The sequence below is a fragment of the Photinus pyralis genome, unplaced genomic scaffold (genome assembly GCF_008802855.1).
Source record: "Photinus pyralis isolate 1611_PpyrPB1 unplaced genomic scaffold, Ppyr1.3 Ppyr1.4_LG3b, whole genome shotgun sequence".
NCBI classification, from domain to species: Eukaryota; Metazoa; Arthropoda; class Insecta; order Coleoptera; family Lampyridae; genus Photinus; species Photinus pyralis.
This window is the reverse complement of record NW_022170510.1, coordinates 9,034,182-9,059,189: the sequence shown is the minus strand read 5'-3', so window position 1 is coordinate 9,059,189 and position 25,008 is coordinate 9,034,182. Positions and strand designations below refer to the sequence as shown.

At 35.5% G+C, this 25,008-nt stretch overlaps 1 protein-coding gene across 1 annotated transcript; it reads right to left on the bottom strand.

The window, feature by feature from the left end:
- Positions 1–211: 211 nt before the first annotated feature.
- LOC116167080 lies at positions 212–1,156 on the bottom strand. The gene has a single exon (XM_031482318.1). The coding sequence runs from the start codon at positions 1,154–1,156 to the stop codon at positions 212–214; it is 945 nt and encodes a 314-aa protein (XP_031338178.1).
- Between the last annotated feature and the right edge of the window lie 23,852 nt (positions 1,157–25,008).

Here is a 25,008-nt window from a genome sequence, read left to right as displayed (position 1 = left end):
TCGTAATTACGGTCATTGCGAAAGACCGCATATTGATTGTTGAAATACTCAGCGTCATGAAAATTTTCCGTTAACCAGGTCTCAGTCAGTAGAATAATGTCGTAATTTGTAATTGCCAATTTATTTTTGAAAGATTGCGCTTTCGTTCGCATTCCACTTACGTTCTGATAATAGATTGAGAGCGTTGATCCGTACCTATTTCCTTGCTTGATTAGTGTTGGGGATGGCCTAAAAAATCAATTCTGCTTCTTTCTTGATCGAGTCGTTTTTTGTAGACTGGGCAATCAACACTCCAGGCCGGGTGCTGTACATCCAGTTTCATTTTTAGTTTCTCAACGGCGTTGGCACAGTTACTGCATTTGATTTCCGCGTCCGAAGCTTTACAGCTCGCTAGGTCATGGTCTCCCGCACATTTGGGGCAGGTAGTAGTTTTGCTACAGTCAGTTGCCTTATGTCCGAACCCATTGCATTTGTAGCATCTTCTAGTTGTCACAGCATCATAAATTCTGCAACGGTCCCATCCTATGTTAAGCTTTTGTTCACTTAGAATTTTCCGGTAACTATTACCGTCAACCTCAGCGTAAGCCAAATACCTGTTAGGATTTCTTTTATCTTCCGTTATGTGTACGACGTTTATGTACGCGGCTTCGTCGAGGAATTGATTCTGCGCGAGAATCATTTCCTTCATTTGGGTACTCCCGATCTTGTCATTGAGGCCTACGATTTTAATCTTCGGCATCTTCTGTTTTGGTAAGGAAAGAATGTAGTCGGATCCCAGTTTCGTTTCGGCTTCCTCCTTAAGTTTGGCTGCAGCTTCTTTATTTTTACATTCAACAACAATGGTTCCTCTACGTAGAGTTTTCATTCCGGTAACTTCTCGGGTAATTGGATCGATATTTTCTTTGAGGGTGGTGAAGGTTTGCTTGGAGGGTTGGTTCGCGTCCTTGGGCTTAACAATGATAACTGGGTCATAGGTTTTCTGTTTCAACTTGTCCGCATAAGTAAGCTTCACTTCAGATTGAGTTTGGAGAACTTGCGCTAGATCCTTGCTGATGCTGACATTTTGGGTATTTACCTGGTCTAAAGTATCCTTTAATAGCTTCTCGTGGTTCATCAGTTTCTCGTGCTGACTTTCCATAACTCTATCACAGTTCATCGTCACTTTGTTGATGTTAGTCAAGATATTCCTGAGGCTGTGTGATTCGTGGATAGCGCAGGGGTCACAGAACCAATTAAAGTTCTTTTTTGAGTTAATAAATTTAACTTCATCGTCACTGACTTTAACGCACTTCGTGTGAAAGTAAGTTTGGCACCAACTAGCACAAAGAATAACTTTATCTGTACGATTAAGATCCACCCGACAAACACCACAGATTGCAGTTGGCATTGCGGCGGCAAGTAAGGGTGGTACTCACCCTCACGATTTGGTTTATATTAACAAATTAGTTCTATTCTTAATTGACACTTATAATCGCGATCGACCATTCGTTACGACGGCGCGCACTCGAATGGACAAATTATTAAATTTGATTACCTTCATATAATTAAATGTGGTTCAGATAAAATTCTTATAATAATAATCGATCTAATCATTTTGTTGAGTTTGATTGTAATCAAAATGAGGAAAACCTTTGCTCTACTGCAGCGGTTCCCAAAGTTGACTGGGCTCTGACCCATCTTACAAGAATTTCTAATCTTGGGACATACCTATTAGCTTTTTCCGTAATTTAAATTTTTAGGATGATAAATAGCTGAATGAAATATCAAATTTACCCCTTCCTATTTTTTTTATTCATGTCTTAAACGGTGGCGCAGGCGAATCGTCCATTATTTTGGGAAATATTCCTCTACTGAGATGGAGATCGAGATAACATAACTTTTAACATACCTACTCGAGAAAGGTCTGAAATTGGAACATTTTCAAAATCAGGTTATAACAAAGTTAGCGATGAAAACTTTGTTATCGCTTCGTAAGTCTTACAAAAAAAGAGCGCAGGTTCCCGAAAACTGCAAGTAATTATCTTTGCTAATAATGGGGAAATCTCTGTTGTCCGTGGAAATTTGGGCGCACCCACGTCATTTGAGACATCTTTTTGCCTTCAATCTTTATTTGAATGTAAATCCCCTTTGAAATTCCCACCTTATACATACATTTCTTTTGAGAAACCAGTGTTTTGATGAATAGTTTTACTATTAAGTTTATAGTTATAATTTCCGCACCATTTGCTTACTCAAAAATCCTAATAAAAGTAAACTCCCGCACTATTATAAAATCGGGTGTTTGCTGTAACTGTTGACGTAATGTGTTGTCTGTAACTATCTTGGATCCTCCAGGATAAAATGTATGTTTTTAGTTTTATTGAATCCAATCAAGCATGTCTCGGTCGTAATCTCTAAGCGCGAATAATTCCACTTACGCCAAACTCTTGATCATTATTTTTTAAGCCTGATTGTTGATTATTAACGAGCTCCTAGCGAGTTTTTAATTTTGCTGTGTCAGTCCGTCTGTCCGTTAGCACGATACCTTGAAAACAAATGAACCGATTACGATAAAGGTGGATCTTTTATCAAATTTGTAGATCGAAGTTTGTGAATTGGCAATGTAGGCCAAAAAAATAAGGAAGGCTCTCTGTTACTTATGAACCGAATTACATGAAATTCAAAATAAGAATAGTATAAGTACAATGCCAATGCCAAGCTATAGCCATACCCAGGAGCTCTTTTGCTGTTTTTGCTTAATTTATTGTTTAAATAAATTTGTTAAAACTCTATGATGATTCAACTACTGTGCTGTGCACTGAACAAGAAAAGCGTATTTTCTTTCGATAAATGCTTTGAGCGAACAGAGTACTTCATGCCTAGAAGAAATTATGAATTCTTTGCCTTTTGTTGATATGACCAAAGACAATTGAATGTAGCGTTTGTTTATTTAACAAGTGTAGGTTTTGTGATGACTTCACTAATTAAATGGACAAAAGAAAGTTTTTTTTTCTTACAGCTACTAGTCATGCTTGGACAAGAGATGTTAGTAAATACACTAGTAATGTCAGTATACGTAAAAGTATGCACAAGATGAAAATCTTCTTATAGTAATACAAGGAAAACGCTGTTGTAAGAGCCGTCACAAATGGTAGATTGCGATTCAAAATTTTGAAGTGAGGCGTGAGGTACGGGCAATTAGGTGGCTCAATATATTTTTATATTCCGACTGCTTACACCTCAACATTACCAAAACGGTAAACTATATACAATAAGCACACTCTGTAGGCATTCTTCTCGTCCAAAACATTTTTAACGAGCTCCTAAGCGATGATTTTCGGTTTGTCCGTCCGTCCGTCTTTGTACATGATAACTCGCGAACGGTTTCGAATTTTCCAATTCTATTTTCTGTACTGTGTATATAATCACCTAAGGAAGAACTGATTAAATTTTCATTGACCCAGGAGCTCCTGTCCGTCCGACCGTCTGTAACAAATATAGCAAACGAGCTTTTCCATGGTCGAGTCATCGTGTTTTTTTAGAATTCTTTAAACCTGAACCTCGAACTATTGCAACGACGAATTAGAATGTTAGATAGAAATACAATCAATTTAGAATTTAATATTTTCCCCCATTCTACATACATAACAGTGTCCTTCCGTGAAGTATCATCTATATAACTAATTATTAACGTTGCGTATGCAATGAAATATATTTCCTAAAATACGTTGAAATGCTGTCTTAACAAATTTAAAAGGTGAAAGTGTGTTAGATTTATAATTTAAATATAATGCCGGTTGGTTACAAATTTGAGGGAGGAAACGCACATGAATAGTGTCTGTATGTATAGGTATTTTTGTTGCTGGAGATTGAATGAAACGGAGTTCTGTAATTCGAGGATTTAAATATTAGGTATAGTGGGACAAATATGCACATATTCTGACAACCATGGTAAGTTCCAGAGCATTATCTCAGGAATCTAACAAAAGCTCGATCCGATCCGAATTAAACCAGAGAATGACCATTTTTCACGTTAAGCACAATTTTGTAGTCCTATTACAAAATGGAGCTTATTTGTTTATTCTACCCCTTACCTTGGATTGTCTTTTATCCATGGCCGTATTTAATAGCATAAACAATTATCCTTAATAAAAGTTCGGACGTGACTCATACTAATTTCCCCAACTTAACCCATTTTGATTTAAATGGTTGGAAGCCAAAAGCATGTTTAATTGGACGCTATTGTTTAGGTGTATGTAATTTATCAAACCACCGCTACATTCAAACCTGAAAATAATCCTCGTTCATTTTTTATACGGATTTTATTATCACAGATTGCCGAGCTGATAGTATACAGTTTGTGTATTAGTTGTTAATTGCATGAGTACAGAGCTGTTAGTCATGAAAATTGCATGTTTAAAAGTACTTAAAATAAAAGTGAACCGCTAGGTTTTTGCGAATTAATTATCATCGTGGAAGCTATTATAGCTAGCCTTGTTACAGTCGCGATGGAAGGAAAAAATCTCACTATCCGAGTCATATTCAGTTAGGTCAAAAATTTTCAAATGAATATCGCATTAAAAAATCTTTTAGTTTCGGGAGATACTTTCGAGCCCTCGTTCGTTACGAGAAATTTTACAGCAAGCTTAACGGAGACTGCGGCTTTCGTATCTCATTCTCCCTTCCCCATGTTTATGTTTATTCCAGAGTCCGGGATACAGTTGTGTAGTTCAGGCGGCACGCGATGCATCGCAGGGAACATGAAGATGTTTGAATTGTTATTCACGGCATTTTTTTCTCAATCATATCTTTTATGAATTATAAGCGATTCGGGGCAGTCCGTCGCGACGCTAGATACTATGACGTCAACAGAGGCGGTTTCCGTCGCCCAATAAGCCAACGAGGGAGTGGCAAAAGGTCACTTTAATCTTTTTATGCCATTGAAATCCTGTGGGTGGTTCATCCCAAATCCTGCGCTGCATTTGGCAAGCACGCTCAGAGAGTGACGAAATGCACCTCGTTCATTCAGGAGTGCTTTGAGGCTGATGAGAATCGACTAAACTCGTATCTTTATTCTTTAAGTTTTTTGCAATAGGTATCGTTATTTAAAACGCACTATTCCCTAGGTATGCAGTACCTGTTCATACCATTAATCCCCCCCCCCCCAAGCGCCCCAAAGTTTGAATCCCCAAGTCTCGTGCTTTTCAGCAGAGCATCGAACCACGGAAAAAGTAGGAAACTGCCAAACGCGTTTAAGGTTTCTGTGCGACTTTATCGATTTCGGAAAATTCATTTCCCGAAGTTTCCAACGTTTTCCGCTAGAGGAGGATAGGGTTCGGCAGTTTTCCATACAAAATATAACGATTGCGTATAAAAAGCAGATTAAACTGTACTTCCCGACTAAAGAAATGGTTCAGGCTCAATGTAGCTTTCAGTTTTGCAGTAGGGAGATTCTGCGAAAATTAAAATTGCTTCTCAATATAGCTTTTGACCATCACAAGTTATTTCATTCCGAATTTCTGATTTTACATTTGGGGATGATAATTACCGCGGAATGTACGGCTCATTTGGGTGTGATTCTATGAATGTTTTCAGTTTCCACTCATAAACATTGACAGGTAGAAAGCTGCAGTATGCGCGTGTAATTCGAACGTACCATTGTAACAATGTGTACTAACCGCATTGCTTACGGCGCTACGCTTTACGAGAGAATTCCATCCTAAAATCAAATAACCCCAGATGTTTCGACCAACTATGGCCTTGGTAAAGTACATGAATAATAGTAACAACAAACGTGCCTCATTTATCATTATTCGGACAAGCATACTCTCCCAGTGTTGAGCTTTTGTACTTCAGTTTCTGTATATATCTAAACGAGTGTGTAGGTATTGTGGGTAAGCAGTAGAATATTTCCTTTGTAAATATTGATTGCCTACCCCTACAAATCCTACACCTTTCATTCACAAGTCACTGAGAATTTTATATTTTTGTAATGTTCTACTTTATAAGTTTGAAATCGGACTTCAGAAGATTTTTATGTTAGCAAAGATCAAAGATGTTCAATATACCTACTTAGTGAAATTTCACTGCAGGGATGATACGTCTAGTCGTCTCGTGTCTTTGAGAGGGCCACATTCCATATACCAGTGCAATGTCGAAATCCTGTAATGACTGAAATTTCAGCTTTCAAACCAAAATGTCAAGAATGTGAATTATCGCGTTGTTTACAGTAGAATGCTCACTTGGTCACAAAATTACCTACAATTTTCAATCACAAAACGAAGCAATGGTAGTGATAACTGAATAAATAAATGGACGCTTAAGCATAACAGAACAAAGGAAGTAGGTACACTAAAGGAAATATCTGTATAGGGGTTGATCTGTTGATCCTTTATTGGTAAAATATTCTTCCCTCGCAAGTCTGAATATTCTCCGCCAATCTCATACAACCGACTGAAAATTAGTTTTTCGTTTTTCCTTCGTTCTCTTCTTAATGAAAGTTGACATATTAATGTTTTTTACGCGTCACGTGGCGAGTTATTTGAATTCAATTAATACGTTCTGAGGATCTTTGTTCATTGACATTTACGCTTCCGGGTTATACGGGTAGAACGCCAAGAATTACATTTACGCAAATAGAGTATAACCAGGAATTATCAATATTCATGAGCTCACATTTTGTGCTTATTTTCAAGCTCGTATAGAACTATACCTATACTTAGATATGCGTTCTTCTTTTACACCATGTAACTCATTTTCCAGTTTCCTCCTGCAGCCCATTCTGTTTCTTCGAAAAACAGTGGAGTATATAGCCCGGGATGTTTCCATATACGAGACATATGAGAATAAGTAGATTGAGCGACGACCTGAGCGAAATCCGCGTGAAGTTAGCCCCCCAACATTAAAATAATGAAACGTCAAATACTTCCTTCGTTTGCACACTGATTGCACATTTAGGCACACTTAGATTTTCCGTTTGCACATTTCTCTAAAAAAAGATACTGAAAAAATAAATTTGGGGGGCCAACTTCACGATTTTAGCCCCTCAACATTAAAATAATGGAGCGCTATATATTTCATTCGTTTTCACTTTGTTTGTTTTGTAAGCACAAATTTTTCCTTTACACTTTTTACCTAATTCATTGATTATACTTATTTGATTACATATGGGTATATAGTAAATTTCTTTATCTTTATTTATAATAAAATTTCGCGCTCACTCACTAGTGATTACCCTCGACATCATATACTAGGAGTGATTATTGTAGATCTACAAATCTAGAAGAGATTTATGTGCGGTTGTAAATACGGGCGCTCAAATAGACAGATCCACCAAGTTAGCCCCGGCAATTAAAAAAAAGGGTGTCATGAATATTTCTAAATAGTGCTATTGTTGTGCCAAATTGGGCTGATCCAATTTTAATTTGTTCTGATCTGGAAAATCAGTTTTTTTCGATTTGAAACGCGGCGGCTAATTTTATTTTTCGATTTTTTAAGCTCCCCTACTACTTTAACGAGTTGTGCTCAATACACGAACGAGAAATAACACGAACATATTTTTTATACCAAATTCTGTTAGCCTTTTTAGTAACCGAATAAAAAATAAAAATAAATGAAAATAAAACACTTTTCGTCAACAGAACACAAAATCGGAATTAAAAAATCAAAAATAAAATTTTCGTGGAAGTTAAGCATCAAGTTGGGCGCAGGAGGTATGTACATTGACCTATAGAAATAGACTGCGCGTGTTAATGCTAAGCGCGGATACTGCAGGAGATAAGGGGAAACTAAGAGGCAAGCTCTCTCTATGGTGCTTCTGTTGATTGCATTCGAATTAAATTAAAAGAACCAATAAGATGCGTAACCGTAAGAGAGAGCTTGCCTCTTAGTATTTCCTTCTCTCTCACCTGCAGTATTCGCCCTTAGCATTGGCACGCGCAGTCCATTTCTATATATCAATGTACAATCCAATATGCCGTGAGCACAATTGATTGCACTTATTTCTTATTCCATAAATACAAAAAACATAGGGACTGAGAGTCGGGATTTGAGTGCAGGAACTACCGTGCACCGTAAGACTATTTTCGAATATTTTACCGGCACAATCCAATAATTATGCATCGAGCACAACTCGTTAACGTAGTAGTGGAATTTGTCACTTAAAACAACCGAGACTCTGAAACTCAAATTGGCCCCCGCTTTTCAATTCAAGGAAAACTAATTTTCCAGATCAGCACAAATGAAAACTGAATCAGCACAATTTAGCACAACCCTAGCACTATTTAAAAAATTTTATTACACATTTTTTTTAATTGTGGGGGCTAACTTGATGGAGCTCGAATAGACAGATATATGAATCTCGAAAAGGGGCTCTAAAGAAAAATTTATTGCTACTTATTAGGCATTTAATAATTGATTAATAGTTATATTAGTTGCTGTGCATATTTTTTCATACGCACTATTGACATTTATAATTGGAATAATTATTTAGCTCATTGTATCGCAGGCATATAGAATAGAGGCTAAATTTCACCGTTAATGCTACTTTTATATACGTGTATACCCTTCGAACATGTCTGATGGTAAAAGCGTTCTATATTAAAAAATTCAAAAAAGTTTTTACAAAATGCGATATGCTTGTCTGTACTAGAAGAATCTTTGGGTAAAATTTTAAATCTCCATACAAAAGAAATGCGATATTGCGCACTCTGCGCATGCGCACATTAATCGTCAAAATATTTCTTGCAAAAACAACGAACTAAATATCTTGAGAACTGTAGGAGTAGTTAAGAAGGCCCCCGACGGACGAACGGAGGAAGTGTTTATAATAGCCCCTTCCAACATGAGTTGGAAAATGCGCTAAAAATGGTGCTAAACTCAAATTGGCCCCCGCTTTTCCATTCAAGGAAAATAGAAATATAACGAGGTTAGAAACCCGACGGTGCATTGCCCATCTAATTAGATCTCAAGTCCGTTTGTTCAGAGCCCTAGTGCCATGTAATTGGAATTTTTATTCTGTATGGTGTCTGGTTAAACAAATAAATAAATAAATAAATAGATAAATAAATAAATAGATAAATAAATAAATATTATCATGAAGGTCACCGCACAAATTCCCATGTTAATATTAAAGACGATGTGACAACGAAATCTAACAGAAATCAAACACCTCGTTTCCGAAATAGAGACCCCAAATTTCAGTCGAAATTCACTTGATAACATTCGATAAAAATGGATGAATGTATCCTCCCCTATTTATATTCTTAATTTCTCTTTTAGGGCAGTAAAATCGAATAAAGTAAAATCTACAGTTCTATTTTATGGTAAGGTGCTAAAATCATGAATTAGGCCTTTTTGAATAAAGAAAAAATGTGTACTTACATGATCCTCTTTTGTGCTTGGGATGAATCAAATGAACTCAAATCTCTTGTTCACCATTCGAAAGCTCAATTTTAGTGTGATGTCCTTTGCAGAAATGATTCATAAATTACCAATTACCTCTGTGCAACATGGCAGAGTATTTGAATGTACTACTTTTTTCCCCCTGTAAAAAAATTGCACTACCATATCGCAAACATTTATGTCACTTGCAAATTGTACGTTGTTACTTATAGGATGACGTTAAAACATTTACATGAGAACCTTTTTTCTATAGAGATCACGAATGCTAAGCATTTTAACAATAAGGGCCGAACAATCCATCTTCCTGTCAGGTAATCGTCTGCTATCCTGTCTATGTTTCATTACGTGCACTTTTCCTCTGATATAATTAAAAAGAGCAGATGTTGATGATTGCTTGCAAGCCCATTTAGAAATGCGGGAGTATGTTCTAATTTACCTCAAGTGGTGAATTATATTAATTTAATTTATTTTCGGGAAAATCTTTTGAGACGTACAATGCGAATTCGTTGTTCTGTTAATGTTACTAGCCGAATCCTGTTTTTTCGTGCGCTATCTAATGGTAAGTATCCCGTAAAATTCGGTATAAAGGTTAATTACATTTGAAGTGAAAATCGAAAGTATGTTAACGGAAGTGGAGTATAAAAATAATCTAAATGGTGTTGCGAGCTTTACTTTTAGCTTTTCATTAGAAAGCTTAACTGTCACATTGGTTACTATCACACCGAAAATGAAATACGAATAATTTTATATGAATTTCTATAATTTTAAATATATTACCAACGCTCTGTGTGAGCAATTAATGAAACTAAGTCTTTCCAAGTTTGTGGATTTTTTAAATTTCATTTAGTCTACTTTAAGCCGAAATCCCGATTTATATGTTGTGCTATCTTTCGAAAGTTAATGCTCTTAGGATAAATACGTTTTTGTTGAATTTATCATTACATTTTACAGCTTGACAAAGTATTTATTTATCTCATCATCTCATAAAACAATGAAGTCCGTATATTAGAATCATGGTCTCCGCTTGACTAAACCACCCTCGTTCCACCCCCACATTCATTATACAATCACTAACAATAACTGATTAATTCTACTTTGCACAACTCACTACAGAAGCAAAAACTGCGTCCCTCAAGACATTTTCCCTGATGGTTTAGAAATTAAGGACTCTCCTCTTCTCTTTCAACCACCTACCACTCCTCATTTTAAAAATATATAGTTTTATGACTTTCATAACAATTGGTGTCTTCGGAGGGCAGTAATTTTTGTGGCAGGTCAAACATATTTGTTTCTTTGTTTGAAGGCCCACAAACAACCCTTTAGATGCACACAAAGGTCTCCTCCCGTTTTTTATCGCATTTCCACCAAAATTTAAAAAAAATGCACTATTGTGGCCACTTCTTCCGTCCGTCCGGTCGCTACTAGTTCTCCTTTTTTCGCTATTTGGTTCGTTATGGTGTCGAGGCGCGCACCAAGGAAGAAATTTTTTCTGTGCGGCTTAAGAAAAAAGTTATCGTAAAAAATCAGTTTTTTTCATATATACCATAATTTTACACTTTTGCCGTTTAGCAAACGATCGCGGGCCCGTTTATAATTTTGTATTGCTGTCTGTCTGTCTGTCCGTCCGTCCGTCTGTACGTGTGCAGTTGTGCACGTTAAGTGTTGTATTGGCGCAATTTAATTTAATTTTTTTATTTGTGAAGATATTTAAATAACATTTTGTGTATAGGCACTCGAATAAAGATAAAACTAATGCCAAATCCATAAACCACCCTTTAAATGCACATAAAAGAATAGCTCTTCCCCATTTTAAAAAATGCAAAATTTTACAAAAACCATTGTGTATTGCGAGGGCTGTAATTCTTGTAGTACCTCAAATCATCATTTCAGTGCAACTAAAAGTATTGCGCATCCCCGATTCAAAAATTATAATTTTTTTTTAAACCCACTTTTGAATAATAAACACTTGCAATGTGGCACCGTTTACATTAACAAAGTGTGTACACTAACTCTTTGATCCGACATCACAAATGAAAATCTAAATGGGTGGAGACTGAGCGGGCCAATGTGATGGAGCTCTAGTTTCCCAGAGCTTTAATTTCAACTTCTCCTTTTATAGGTTTAGTTCTCACAACAAATTCTAATTTTAATCTAAGAAATTTTCCTTTAGCCATACGTATATTTATTTTGTGAACTATTCTATAATTCTCACCATAAATAAAGAACGAATCAAAAACACAATGTCGATAATGATCCATAGTGAAAATTGGACGAATTAATTTAAACACTAAGATAACACTTTGTGACATTTGAATCGATGATATTTCACATGAACCACTTGCTTTCAAAGCCTACGACACCTAATGAAAAAATACGAATATCTATCAAAACTATCAAAAAATTCCAATATTTCAACAACTACCGTATACAGTGCGTTCGAGATAAGAGACTTCAATATGGCATGCTAGATTTTATAAATTTTCTAAATATTGAATCACGAATTTATCCATTTTCTTGTATATCAACCATATGCATATTTTATGTTGTCATACAGAAAATTAATTGCTCTTTTTAAATATCGTAAAAAACATATGCATTGCTTATGAAAAACAAAAGTTGCATCGATTTCCGGTTAAACCGGTTAATCCGATAGATCGTAATGTCACATTTGACCAATTTTTCGTATCTCGCCAAATAAAAAATATTGAGGTGACCCTCTTGTCTTGAACGCACTGTATAGGCATACAGAATGTTAATAATAGTGGCCCTAAAATTCAAGTCGACATTCATTTCTGGCATGAAAAATATTAGTTACAATTTGTTTTTTTTTACATTTTTGATTGCTAATTTTCAAAAATCTAAGCAGCCCTGGAAACGTTTTCAAGACTTTCAGTGGTCACGCAGATATGAAGGATTCGATTAGAAAAATAGTAGCACGTGGACCCTTGTATCTCCAAATTTTTAGAGAAAAATTGACGTATGTCAAAAACTATGACAGATATGTACCCAAACGCGTTGAATTCAAAATAAAATGGCGCATTTAGGAAGAAATAGAAATTGGTATGTTTCTATTTTAAAAACCAAAATGGTGCCAACTTCCAGTATTTACGGAAGCGGCGCCATCTTGAAAGAAAGTATTTTTTTTCAATTCGGAATGGTAAAACCAAATTTCAAGTTTCTATTTCAACTGCAAGTTTTAAAACATAAAACGGCCGGCCTACGTGAATCTTCCTGTATGTAAAAAAATAGTGCAAAATTACTACAATTTATTCGAAATTTGCTTCGGGTATCGCTTAGTAACCCATCTATTTTCTGAAAAACGTATCTGAGGCACACATTTTTTATCGGCAGCAATAAGTGGTACAAAATGATTATAACTTTTTTGTTGAATATAGGCATACTGCAAACTTCCTGGACCTTACATAAATACATACAAAAGAGGCAGAAAGTTTGATAGATTTTCTCCGCTCCCTTCTCCAGTGATTATAATTTAATGACACGCGATGTTCTCATGTTATTGATATCATGCAGACAGTGAAAATAAAATACTTTATATTATTTCATGCAGAATTACGCACGCATAGTTTCACAAACCATCTTGTGTAATATTTATTGTAGATTTTAGGATACGATTACCGACTATAATTGACTATGCCCATTTGATTAAGATAACTTTTAACTAAAACGCAATATCAGAAATCACAGAATGAGTTTGTAGGTTTACAGAATATGATTCTGGACAAAATTGTCGTGGTTCATTTATTTAAAGGGAAATGGGTTTTCGTTTGACCAGAAGAAGCTCGTAAAAGTTTGTATATAGCTCTATAAAGTAACGTCGCTTTGATACGACGCAAGAAAAATGTTGGGAAATTTAAAAAGGTTAGGGGTAGAAAGTGGCACAGGAAAACAGAATACTTGTGAATTACAAATTAGTTAGTCCGTCCCTTTCTATGACCAATTACGTAATACGCAATGCAATATTGATTTAATAAATTTCCGCATTATTACCAATAACGTCGATTTTCTTATACATACGTTTTGCTAAGTGAAATTACAGGGGATCTTTGAATGGCACGTTTACCCAGTTCAAGTAGACAATGAATATACGAATTTTCGATATTCCGATTTGTTGCAAGAAATAGGAAGTATCCGTCTGTATAATGGTATCCTCTAATCTTCTACCCAAAGGAATAAATCCAATCTGTAAGATCGGAAACTTTGTGTAAACTCTATGGAGAAGAAATTAGGAAACAATGGACTGCGTTGAAATTCAAAACAGTTTCTTGTATAGAGCAGATTAGTCGGAAGAACTTGTGATAAGTGAGATAAGTTTATTCGCATTCCGTCATGATTTCCCAAAGGAACATACGTGTACACGTATTGTTATTTGCTTTTACCCGAGTTCTCTACCGTTTAATCTCGTGCCAACAACCATTTGTGACCTCCCAATGTTTAGTCGTTTATACCAAAATAACTTTTAGAATACCTTAAACCGATAGATTTTGGATATCCGTGTTAATAATATCCGGAAGCGGGCTAGCAGAGTATAAAAGCCTCATCGAAAATAACAAAGTTTCATTGTCTTTGAATGTACTAAGGATATTGTACAATTGTGAAAAGGTTTTATTTGCTTTACCGAAATGCATAAAAGGATAATGTGCTTCAGGGAGCTTTTAAATTTGTTATTTTTATTAACATTGGTCTCTTCGTCTTTTATTTTCCTAATTTATGTTTTTAATACATTTTTTCTGCTATATTAACTTGCAATTTATTTTAAAATTAAAGTTTCCGCTTTAAATACACTGGGGACTTGGTTATTAAAATTACGAAAGGTCATATTGTGTTTCAAAAACATGATGTTACAAAACACAATCTAGGTACGTACTGTTCTAAATTAGCGGCTTCCTTCCTCGGGCAGTTTAAAGGGAATAAAATGGAAATCTCGTGCGGGTATGTATCAAAACGGATCATCATTGTAACATCCTTTACAAATACAGGTATCTTAAATCCTTGATGCGCGGAGCTAGGTTAGGTGGTGCTCTTTAAATATGTAATACCTTTGTATTTCCTTGTTCAATATCTGGCTCTACCTAATAATTGCATAGCCGTTTAAATATGTAAAGTGCAGAAAATTTATGATGGCTCGTTGCGGGAACAGTTCGAATAAATTATACACACAATGAGGAATGTACTTTCGAATTACAGCGAATTACCTTTGGGGATGAAAAAATGTGTTGATTAAAATAGGTACAATTCGTTTAAGGGGAAAAGTTCGGACTGGATTTATTCATAGGCTAAATCCTTGGGTGGCTAAAAGGCAGAAGCCGCAAATTTATCACGATTAACGAATTTACAAAAGATGGGAATCTAATCTATCTCAGGTCTCTGTGAGGTTGACCCGTGTTGGTTTTTATTGAAACTGGTAATTAACCAGATATTAAAATGATTGTAGATTATTACGTTTAATTATGACTGGTGCTGCCCCACTCTCTTGTTGAAAAACTAAATTGAGGAAAACTTAAATGAGAGCACTGAGCACATGTATGGAAAACGCTTTAAATGAGGAAAATTGTAAGCTCGTTAAGCTATAGTATATGAACAGGGCCGTAGCTGTACGGCGTGCAACACGTGGACGCCTTTTGGGTCAGGGCCCCGCAGCGCCTCATATAGGCTGCTTCTGTCCCATCCCGAACCTGTAGGCTAGACTACATACCCCCTTCGTGATGTGCTCAGGATAACACTACTTATGATTATGACACATACTGTAAATCACATGTCAACGGTTCTTTGAATTTTGTCCTGGCAATTTTTAAAAATTTCATCGATTTGCATGAAAATTTGGGATTACCCTCCATTTCGAAATTTAAATTATGCTGATGGGCGCTCTTCATTTTTTAGGGATGAAAACTAACCCTTTTTTTCCAAAACCCATAAAACTACATATTAAAGCTTAAGGTGAGAAAAATTTGGTTCAGATGAGTTGAGTACTGATTGTTAGAGGCTTTGGAACATTCTTTCAGTATATTTCCACTCTTAAAAATCAACCCTTATTGTGGTTTAATAAAAAAATAGTATTTATTCTCAAAAAATTAATAATTTATTATTGACGACAGTTGTTCAGTGTGCATTTCGAACAAAGTATGGTGTTGAACCTACTGGTAGATGGTGTATCAAACGTTGATATAAACATTAAACAGTTCATAGAGAAGAGGAGTGTTTGTGTGTTTGTGTAAAGGGAAAAGTTCCGGGCAGCCGCGCACGTATAATCGTATCGATATATCTCGATTGGGGGTCATATTGAACATCTGTGGAACCTATTTTCTAGTGGAAAAAAACTTACTTTAACACTCTTCATTTGAATCTAACCCACGGTCTAATTAACATTCAGATGTTCAAAGTGGTGATATTCTTTTTGAATCGCCCTGTATATACATTACAAAAAACCATTTTGTAGGTTTTTCCAAGAGCTACAAATCAAATCCATTTAAAACCCTTAGTTTTCAAATGGGGTGAGCTTAAAGGGCTAAAACAAGGTAGTGCTAGCATATAAATACACGTTTTAAACGTCTATATTTCACTTAATTTTTGTCGCACAGAAAATTGCCGTTGAGGAAAATGTTTGGAATTAAAAAAGCTACAATTGGTTGCTGTGGCATTTTTACGTATCTCCAGTTGTTTTGTAGTTATTTTTAAGAGAAGGTTGTTTTTCATAAAAATGCAGAAATTCGTCATTCACTTATCTTCAATTATTTCAAAATTAAGTCTTCTAAACTGGTCACACTTCTAGAATGTATTAATAATACGTAATTAAGGAACATTGGAAAGGGGGAAGGACTAATTTTAATTAGGGTGGTAATTAGGGGGTTGCTTGCGCTGATTAGTTTGCTGAAAAAAGTACGGATCTACCTTATTTTCATCGTAACTCACTTACCTTTTATACTACAGTTTGTTTTTCAAAAAGGAAGAATTATGACTTTGGTCTCGTATCCACTAATTGACTGTAAATAAATAATTAGTTACGACAGTGAATAGGTACACTTGGGAAGGCTTGGAATACAAGGACGCTTTCACATTATCCTGTTTCAAGTGTTCCTTTAGCCTGATTTTCCAAAAAAAAAGATGTGTTGGTACCTTATGGTTCCCAAATAGTGTCTGCTAAGACTATCCTGGCATACACCACTAAAAGGATTCTTTTAAGAATTTTTTATTTAATCTACCAGAATTGACATTATGGCGGGCAATGAAATCAAAACTAAATAAAAATTAGCTCTGATTGGATTAATAAATGGATAAAGAAAAAGAATTAGTTGCGTATCTAACAAATAGAACAAAGAACACAAATTGTAGAATTGTCAGCAGGAGAGAGAAACGAAGATATGTATACTCGTTCGAAGTCCTTTATATTATATAGAGTGAAAAATTCTCCTTCGGTTTTGAGCTTTTTCAAAATGTCGTGAAATCCATACATATGAAAATTTGTCCATCTTACAACCGCGATGTATCGACGTTTTTGATGACACTGACTAAAATGGGCGCCAGTTGAGTGGAAAATGTGAATACTACCCCAAAATTGTGATCTGACCGCATAATGCGAATCGGCTTTTACTTTTTAATTACAAAGGCACAAACTTGGACTTTGTGGGTCCACATGTGAAAATAATCCTGATGATATTTTGAAAGCGAAACATCGCGCATAAAGTAAACCATGATGAGGTGTAAGTACAAACAAGTTCTTATGTATCAACGTAGATAAATAACCAGGATAAAACTTGGTGCAATGCGTAAATCATGCTGAGCCGCAAATTTTATGGTGAGGAAGCTTCAAAGAAGATCCAATAAATAAACTATCGGATTTTACATTACCGCGCTGTTGTAAGCAGTGATACGTGATTAAATTGACAATATTCTCAATGCGGATTCAGTATTGACTTATTAAGTTCACCAATTAGCTAAACATTTTCGTCTAACAAAATCGTAATTTCATTGGCACATGCTATGCCCTATATTACCATTTAATGCAATTAAAATACTTTGCGCTTTCATTGGATTCGTGCATCGTAATAATACATTTAGAGATTTATGAAGCATCAATTACGGCTTATTGTGTACGATTGCCGGCAGTCTCAATGCAGTTGCTAATTATTATTTTGCACGTTTCAAGATTAATTTCACATATCCGCAACCATATATTGACCTCCGTTTTCGTTTGAGTAACCTCCGGTTGTCAAAAGGACTTTCCGATGCAAATGGGGTGATCAAAAATGAGTGACTGTCGAGTTGCCTTTGGAAGTTCGGGTTAAGAACAATTTCCCATGTAAAAAAAAATTCCAAAGGTGACTCGATTGTCACTCATTTTTGGTCGCTATGTACCTACTACTGTGTGCAGTGGCAAACGGTCACTAGGCCACCCACAAACACCTGCCTAGCTAACTCAAAACACATCGGAATTTTATTATTTTCCTCGTACACATCCGGCTTCCATTATAATCAAAAACCTCAACATTGACTTGAATTTGAATAAATTTCGGAAACACTCCCGACAATTGCAAAGAATTTACTAAATACAATTTTGATTATCACCTGACATCATTGTAGGGCACGACAAGAAAAATTTGAAATAAAAATTAAATCTTGGTCACACAATCGGTTCGATTAAACATACATGAATTGACAATAACACAAATTTATTTGGCAAACATAAGAAGATTAAACAATAACGCTGGAATAGAAAGAGGAATTTAGAGTCTGTTTTTACACATACCACGCACGCACATTTTGCAATATTCAGGCGCACTTAAAATTGACACAAACACCTGCTGGAAACTTCACTTATATTTTATTAAACAGGACCTTGATGACAAAACAAACCAACAGTGGCTTGTTGGGTTACGTGACTCTGATAAGCCCCCAAGGTACGACCATGAAATTAATAAAAAATGGATATTGGGCACCTTAACTTAGCGTGTTCAATAAAAAAATCTGCGGAAGAAGCCTTAAATTTTCCACAATTTTATTAAAAGTTCAATTCATTTCGTCGAAAGTGATGTTACATTACGCCAAATTTCAAGATTGTTTTTCAGTTGGTAGTAGTGTTCTTAACATTCCTGAGTGCCAACTTTAATTTCTAAGACGTTACGTTATTTTTCCACGATTTAATAAACCTTAGAAAAGCTTTCATAGTTTAAGTAATAAACGTTACCTAAACAACGATATGCAACTATTATATAATAGCAGTTAAGCAGTAAGTAGTGTTCTATATTAGATATTCGTGTGTCGTTTATTTGGTGTATATGTCGAACAAAACCTAAAATTGTATGGTACATTATACTACTTTTATTACATTACTTAACTGTTAATATACCCGTTAAACCCAGCATACTTCAATTTAGTAGACGAAGAAGTTAACATAACCTCCTACAAACATGAACTGCTACATAAAATTTTTCAGTTTCGCCAACTTAAGAATGACGAAAAAATAACACCACATCTTCAGAAAATGGACTTTTAATTAAAATTGTGGAAAATTTAGAGCTTCTTCCGCAAATTTTGTAATTCAAAACGGGTTATTAAGGTGCCCTCTATCCATTTTCATTAATTTCGTGATCATACCGGGGGGGGGGGGGGACTTCTTAGCGTTATGTACTCGCTTGAACTAAATTGTGACAAACCTTGTAGAAAGGCTTTACTGCTTGGGGGCCTCTCACTCGTACTAACACTATTTTCAAAAACGGAAAAAAATCGCGTTACTAAATCACTTTATAACATAATAATTGCAATCTCTCAACGCGATTCCTTAATTTCTTCTGCGTCTCCAACAAAATAAATCGGGTAAAACTGCCGAATATAACAGCGTAACAAAAATCAAGCAACCAAACCGTCACCAAAAATAATCCTCCGTTTTAAAAATTGTCTCCAGTATTTAAAAGATCAACCACTTCCGCCACAAAATGATCTCATTCTTTATGAATTTTCGCATACACCGCCAATCATTGAATCATAACTAGATTTTATTAACGCCCACTTCCATGTAACGCGTGAATCGTCCCCACTTATGATATGAAACATGCACGTCTTCGTAACACCTGCATCTTCTAATCAGAACCACATGTGTTTTTTCTTCTTGAAATTAATTACCTTTTGACTAACAATAAAACTTCTTACCCAAATGGTCAGATATAACCTTTTATAAATCAGTCAAGTTCCACCAGATGTGTCTTACTTCTAGCACCTTAACTAAATTGAGTAATTGACAAAGGCGACAAAATTAGAACGAAAATTTCGCATCTACACAAATTTCTAAAAGGATAACCACATAGAAATACAAATTCAAACAAAACACTTTCACACGTCGTAAAAAACTTAAAGATTGAAATTATTTCACATACAGCGTGGCCCAGCCCAACTCTGCAAAAAGTACAGTTGTTCCCGAGTTGGCGTTATTCTAGAAATCTGCAGGAGTTTACTTTTGTTGCATTCTGGCTGCAAGTGTTGTATTGTTTCCATATGCATGTATACTTCTATCTTGTGTCAATTTTGTAAAATATATGTCTTCAAGATTCACTCTACACTGACTTCATATCTAAGATTGCAAACATTGTGTAATCCGCCTTAACAACATATTCTATTAAAAGTGAATTACTCGTCACATCAAATCGAAGGTAAATTTTAAACCAACCATATTTAAGTGGAATTTGCACAAAACATGGATATCGCGAATTATGAGCCTATCGAGCTTACTTTGTGTCAGTAAGTCTGGATCACGTCACATATCTTATTATACTTTTATTTTAAATAAAAATAAATAAAAAGCACAAAACGTTGATTCCATCTTTTGTGTGTAAATGACAAGCTAATCGTAATGGCCTATACTCCAGCAACAATAATAATTAATCAAATAATGATATTTCAATGAAGGTTAAACATTAAATACGAACGGGTCAGCAGATAATGTGCTAAATAAAGCCTATGCTGCAATACGGTTTCCAGTTACATGTATCCAAATACTTGTTGCTTCGGGGTTCTTTGCCACTTTATTTAATGGATAAGAGGAATCATTTCCAAAACTGCAAATACCCATTAACTGCGCTATTTATATCCGGCTTTCAATTATCGAATTCATGCACAAAATAATGGACCACACTACACAATATACCTATTTGCAATTTTGAATGACTTAGTTAGTGATATAGTTTCGCTAGTATTATTTTTAAATAGGCCGATTGCTGGCTGCAGTTTATAAGAACTACTACGTGACATTTTGCTGCTCATCTTTTCCTTCTTTGTATGCATAATGATGTACCTGATGACAGCACTTCCCGCAAATAATAAAAGTTATACCGAACATCGTTTTTATCAGCATTACTGCAGAAGCTGACGGCGGGGAGGGTCTGTTTCCCATTAAAATTTACCATGGATGGTCTATTAAATTAATCCAGTTATTTAATTTTAACTACTCACGGATGAGCATTTCATCACGGTTGGGATGTAATTGTCCAAGTGTTATTTTGGTATTGTTAAATATATTTATTATGGAAATAATTTATATAATTGTAATACCTTAACGGCGCTTTACTGAATATCACTATAGGACAGCTCGGCTTCGTCGTTGTAATGCCTTACTGTAGGATAGCTCGGCTTCATCCTATTGCTTACTGTAGGACGTGCGTCCTTTCCGTCACATAAAACTAATCTGCCTAAGGTATACGCGATGACTCATGTAATCAAATTACATAAATGCATTTGTACCATTCAATATCCGGGCATTGCATTAGATTGTACTTTAAGTGGCCAATTAATCATGTACAATGTTTAATTAAAACACTTAGGGGTTTGTATTACGTATCACCCTAACATTTATTTTGCGCTAATCAAATTTTACATTATGTATGGTGCACAATAGCATAGGGTGGTGCATAAAAAATGTAACAGTTGGAAATTGTTCAAAGGAGGCTCCTAAAAATAATTTAATTGTACAGAAACTGGGAGATCCTTGATATTTATAGGATATTTAGGTTGTTAGAAAATGTGTTGATCAAAAGTATTTTTGAGTTGAGTATTTTCTTCATGTAGGAGTTACATCTCTTTTTGAATCACCAGAGACCTATTGCAGAGAAAAAGACAAGCGATTGAAAGCCCCGAAAAGCACAAATGTTTTAAAAAGTTGATCTAAAAAGCGTGTACTTCAGGCACATCTTAAATACCAGGATATTTAAACCTACAAAGCATCGGATCAAGCATACATAGCTTTTAGGTTATATAGGAGGCTGTAGAAGGGATACAGAATGTTATGAAAAGGATTTAGAAACTTTGATAAATGTAATAAAAAGCTCTGACATTAGGAAAACGCACTGAAAGAAGCAAGAGGCGAGTTGAGAACACCTTAATTATTGAATCAAAATCCTATGCACTACAATTGACAAATCAATTTATCTATTGGTACCTGTTATGTCGGTATGGTACGTGAACCACAATAATGTTAGGGATTTTTGGTTAGGAGTTTTTTGGACGGCTTGAATTACATTTTTATAGATTTGAATCAATTATTAAAGACCCTTTAGTTACAACAGTGTCCCTTTCTTTCAATTAGGAAATGCTTACACCAAATTTTGGTTTTGGTTTTATCTACCGTATTTAAAATACCAAAAAACTTAACTCCAGTAGATTTATACAAAATAGTTAAGTACCCACGCGTGATTATCAGATGCTTTTACAAAGCGAATCTGGGATTGGAGATTATTCCACAATTTCTCAGATTAATCTCTAAACAGGATGACACCCTCTTTCTTCCGATTCTTTCTTTAATTAAAAACTTAGTCAATGCCAGAAACAGTCGATTAATGAATTTTAGTGTTTTGGCGGCCATGATAGACATGGTACGAATAAAAGACACGTGGAGAATATGGCTATTACTTGGTGGGATTCCCCAAAACCAAATGGGCGTATTTGAATCAACACTCCGTTTTCAAGACATAGTGTGAGTCTAATGAACTCAACCGTGTAAAATCACTGTTTTGGTTTAATTACGCCACATGTTTTTCTTTAGAAATCGTGGGGGATGGAAACGTTTAATCAAGCATCGCAATCAATTGTTCGGGTTATTTAAACGTCCATTTAGGTAATTAACTAAAGAAAATATTTGCTCATGTGAATTTTCAATTTGCCGGTACTATTTGTGTTACAGAGAGTTAAATGTTTCCGTCAACAATTACAAATTTTGATGAATGACCCAAAGGGTGATCAGATGAGCACGTCTGGTGTAATTTCATCACGCTGGTTTAATTAGAAAAAATTACCAAATAAACGAACCTATGAAACTTCTATGGCCGAAATTTAACGTTAGCATCCAAAAAGCAACAATTTGAATAATATGTCGATATACGAAGCAACTGTGTAAACAAATCGGGAAAAAGCCTTACACCAAAGTGGTTGCTATACGAAAACTAACGTCAGCCTTGTTGTTTCATAAAATATAAAACAGTTTGCCGTGTTTATTTGTTTTCGGAATGGATATGAACTCCGTATTTTAAAATAATATAGAAGGGAAGATCACAAGAGCAGCTTAATTGGTAGCTTGTATCTAATTTGCGTTATGCTTGTGGCGTACATGGTTCCTATATACTAAGTATAATATTTATCTCTACTTTAACATTTATGACTGTGTACTTAAGAATAATTCCTTCGTGTAAGACCATTTTCCGATAGCCAATTACGCCGTAAATATTTTTATCTCGACTTAAAACGTAAAATAATTTTCAGTACATATATTGATGAATATTGCCAACGTCTCAAGGGAAATTTAGAACAATCTATAATTCAGTATCTAAAAACTTTGTTCGCTACCAGTTTCCGGACGTATGAAAACTTGTTACTAATCTTAATATATAAAGCAAAGTCGGGTTAGTTACACCATTTATAACTCAGGAACGGCGATCGTTGACGCGCCGGGTAGGAATAAGTATTTAAAAATTAAAAAAAATACATTTTCACGTACGTTTCAAAGAGATGAGGTCAGTTGAGAGAAAAGCGCGGTTAATACAATGCGGACTTAACCTAAGACGAGCAGGCACAATGGCGTTTTGGTGCGAGGTGAGGCGGCGAAACCGAGTTTATATCCCATCCAAGAAAAATTTGGTAATATGTAGCAAACCCCGACCTGTCTGCTAATTCAACTAGTAGTAATATACAGTAACTCGTCGCGCGTCGTTACATTGAAAGTACTGGATTATTTCACGCTTGCTTGGGGTCTAGGTTAGGACCTTGGTGCTACATTTGGTCCTTCGAGCCGGATGGTACATTAGCCCTTACAGCTCTAGTGCTACAGTTTGGTTCTTTGAGCTTTCCACGAATTGGTGCCGCGTTACCACAAGGGTTCCGGTCCAAGTAAGTGCTACATAGGCGCCTCTAAAAAGCATTATGCGGGTCACTCTGTAATTGGGCGCAAGTAGGGAATGCAATACCGGGATTGCGGATCCCGAAATACTGGGATCCCGCAGCATTTTTGCGAGATTAATCCCGCACATAAATGGAGCGGGATCCCGCGGGATTTGCGGGACTGAGGAATTTGTCGACCAAGTGGACGACTCTGTTTACTTTGTTAATGAAACTGATAACGGCGAATTATTTTTTAAATAATTGTTAAACTTTTTTCGTTAAAAATGATTTTTGAGGCACTTTAGAAGACTTTTGTGCCTTACAGGTAAGGTTTTTTTGAGTTCTAAGTTAGGCCGAAGGTAGTTTTTTGTTAAATATTGTGATAATTAGCGATTTATTTTAATACAGAAGTTAACCGCACAGAATTGCTTATTTGCCAATTTATTTAAAGTTTTGCGAGATCCCACAAATTCCGGGATCCCGCGGGATTAACATCTAACAATCCCGCAAATACCGGGATTGAGATTTTGCTGCGGGATTGCATTCCCTACTAGAAACCAATTTCGAAAGAAATTTCTTTCTTATTAATTTGGGTGCGTAGAATCCAAAATAATTCGTACTTTTTCGATCAGACTTCTCAATTAAAAGTTATAGACTAGAAACCAATTTCGAAAGAAAATTCAAAGGGCTGTAACTTTTGAACTAGAAGCCCAATCTTGGAACTGTTTGAAATTATGGATTCTACAGGCCACATTCTATAAGAAAATTTTTTTTCCGGGTCGATCTGAGACAATTTTTTTTAGGGTCTCAAAAAAAGGCAGTGTATAACCTTCCTTTTTTACCAAAAATCGACTGCACCAAAATTTCTCGGGAAAACACTTTTTCTTATTAATTTTGGTGCGTAGAATCCAAATCAATTCGTACTTTTTCGATCAGACTTCTCAATCAAAAGTTATAGACTAGAAACCAATTTCGAAAAAAATTTCAAAGGGCTGTAACTTTTGAACTAGTAGCCCAATCTTGGAACTGTTTGAAATTATGGATTCTACAGGCCACATTCTATAAGAAAATTTTTTTCCGGGGCGATCTGAGACAATTTTTTTTTCGGGGCTCAAAAAAAGGCAGTGTATAACCTTCCTTTTTTACCAAAAATCGACTACACCAAAATTTCTCGGGAAAATACTTTTTCTTATTAATTTTGGTGCGTAGAATCCAAAACAATTCGTACTTTTTCGATCAGACTTCTCAATCAAAAGG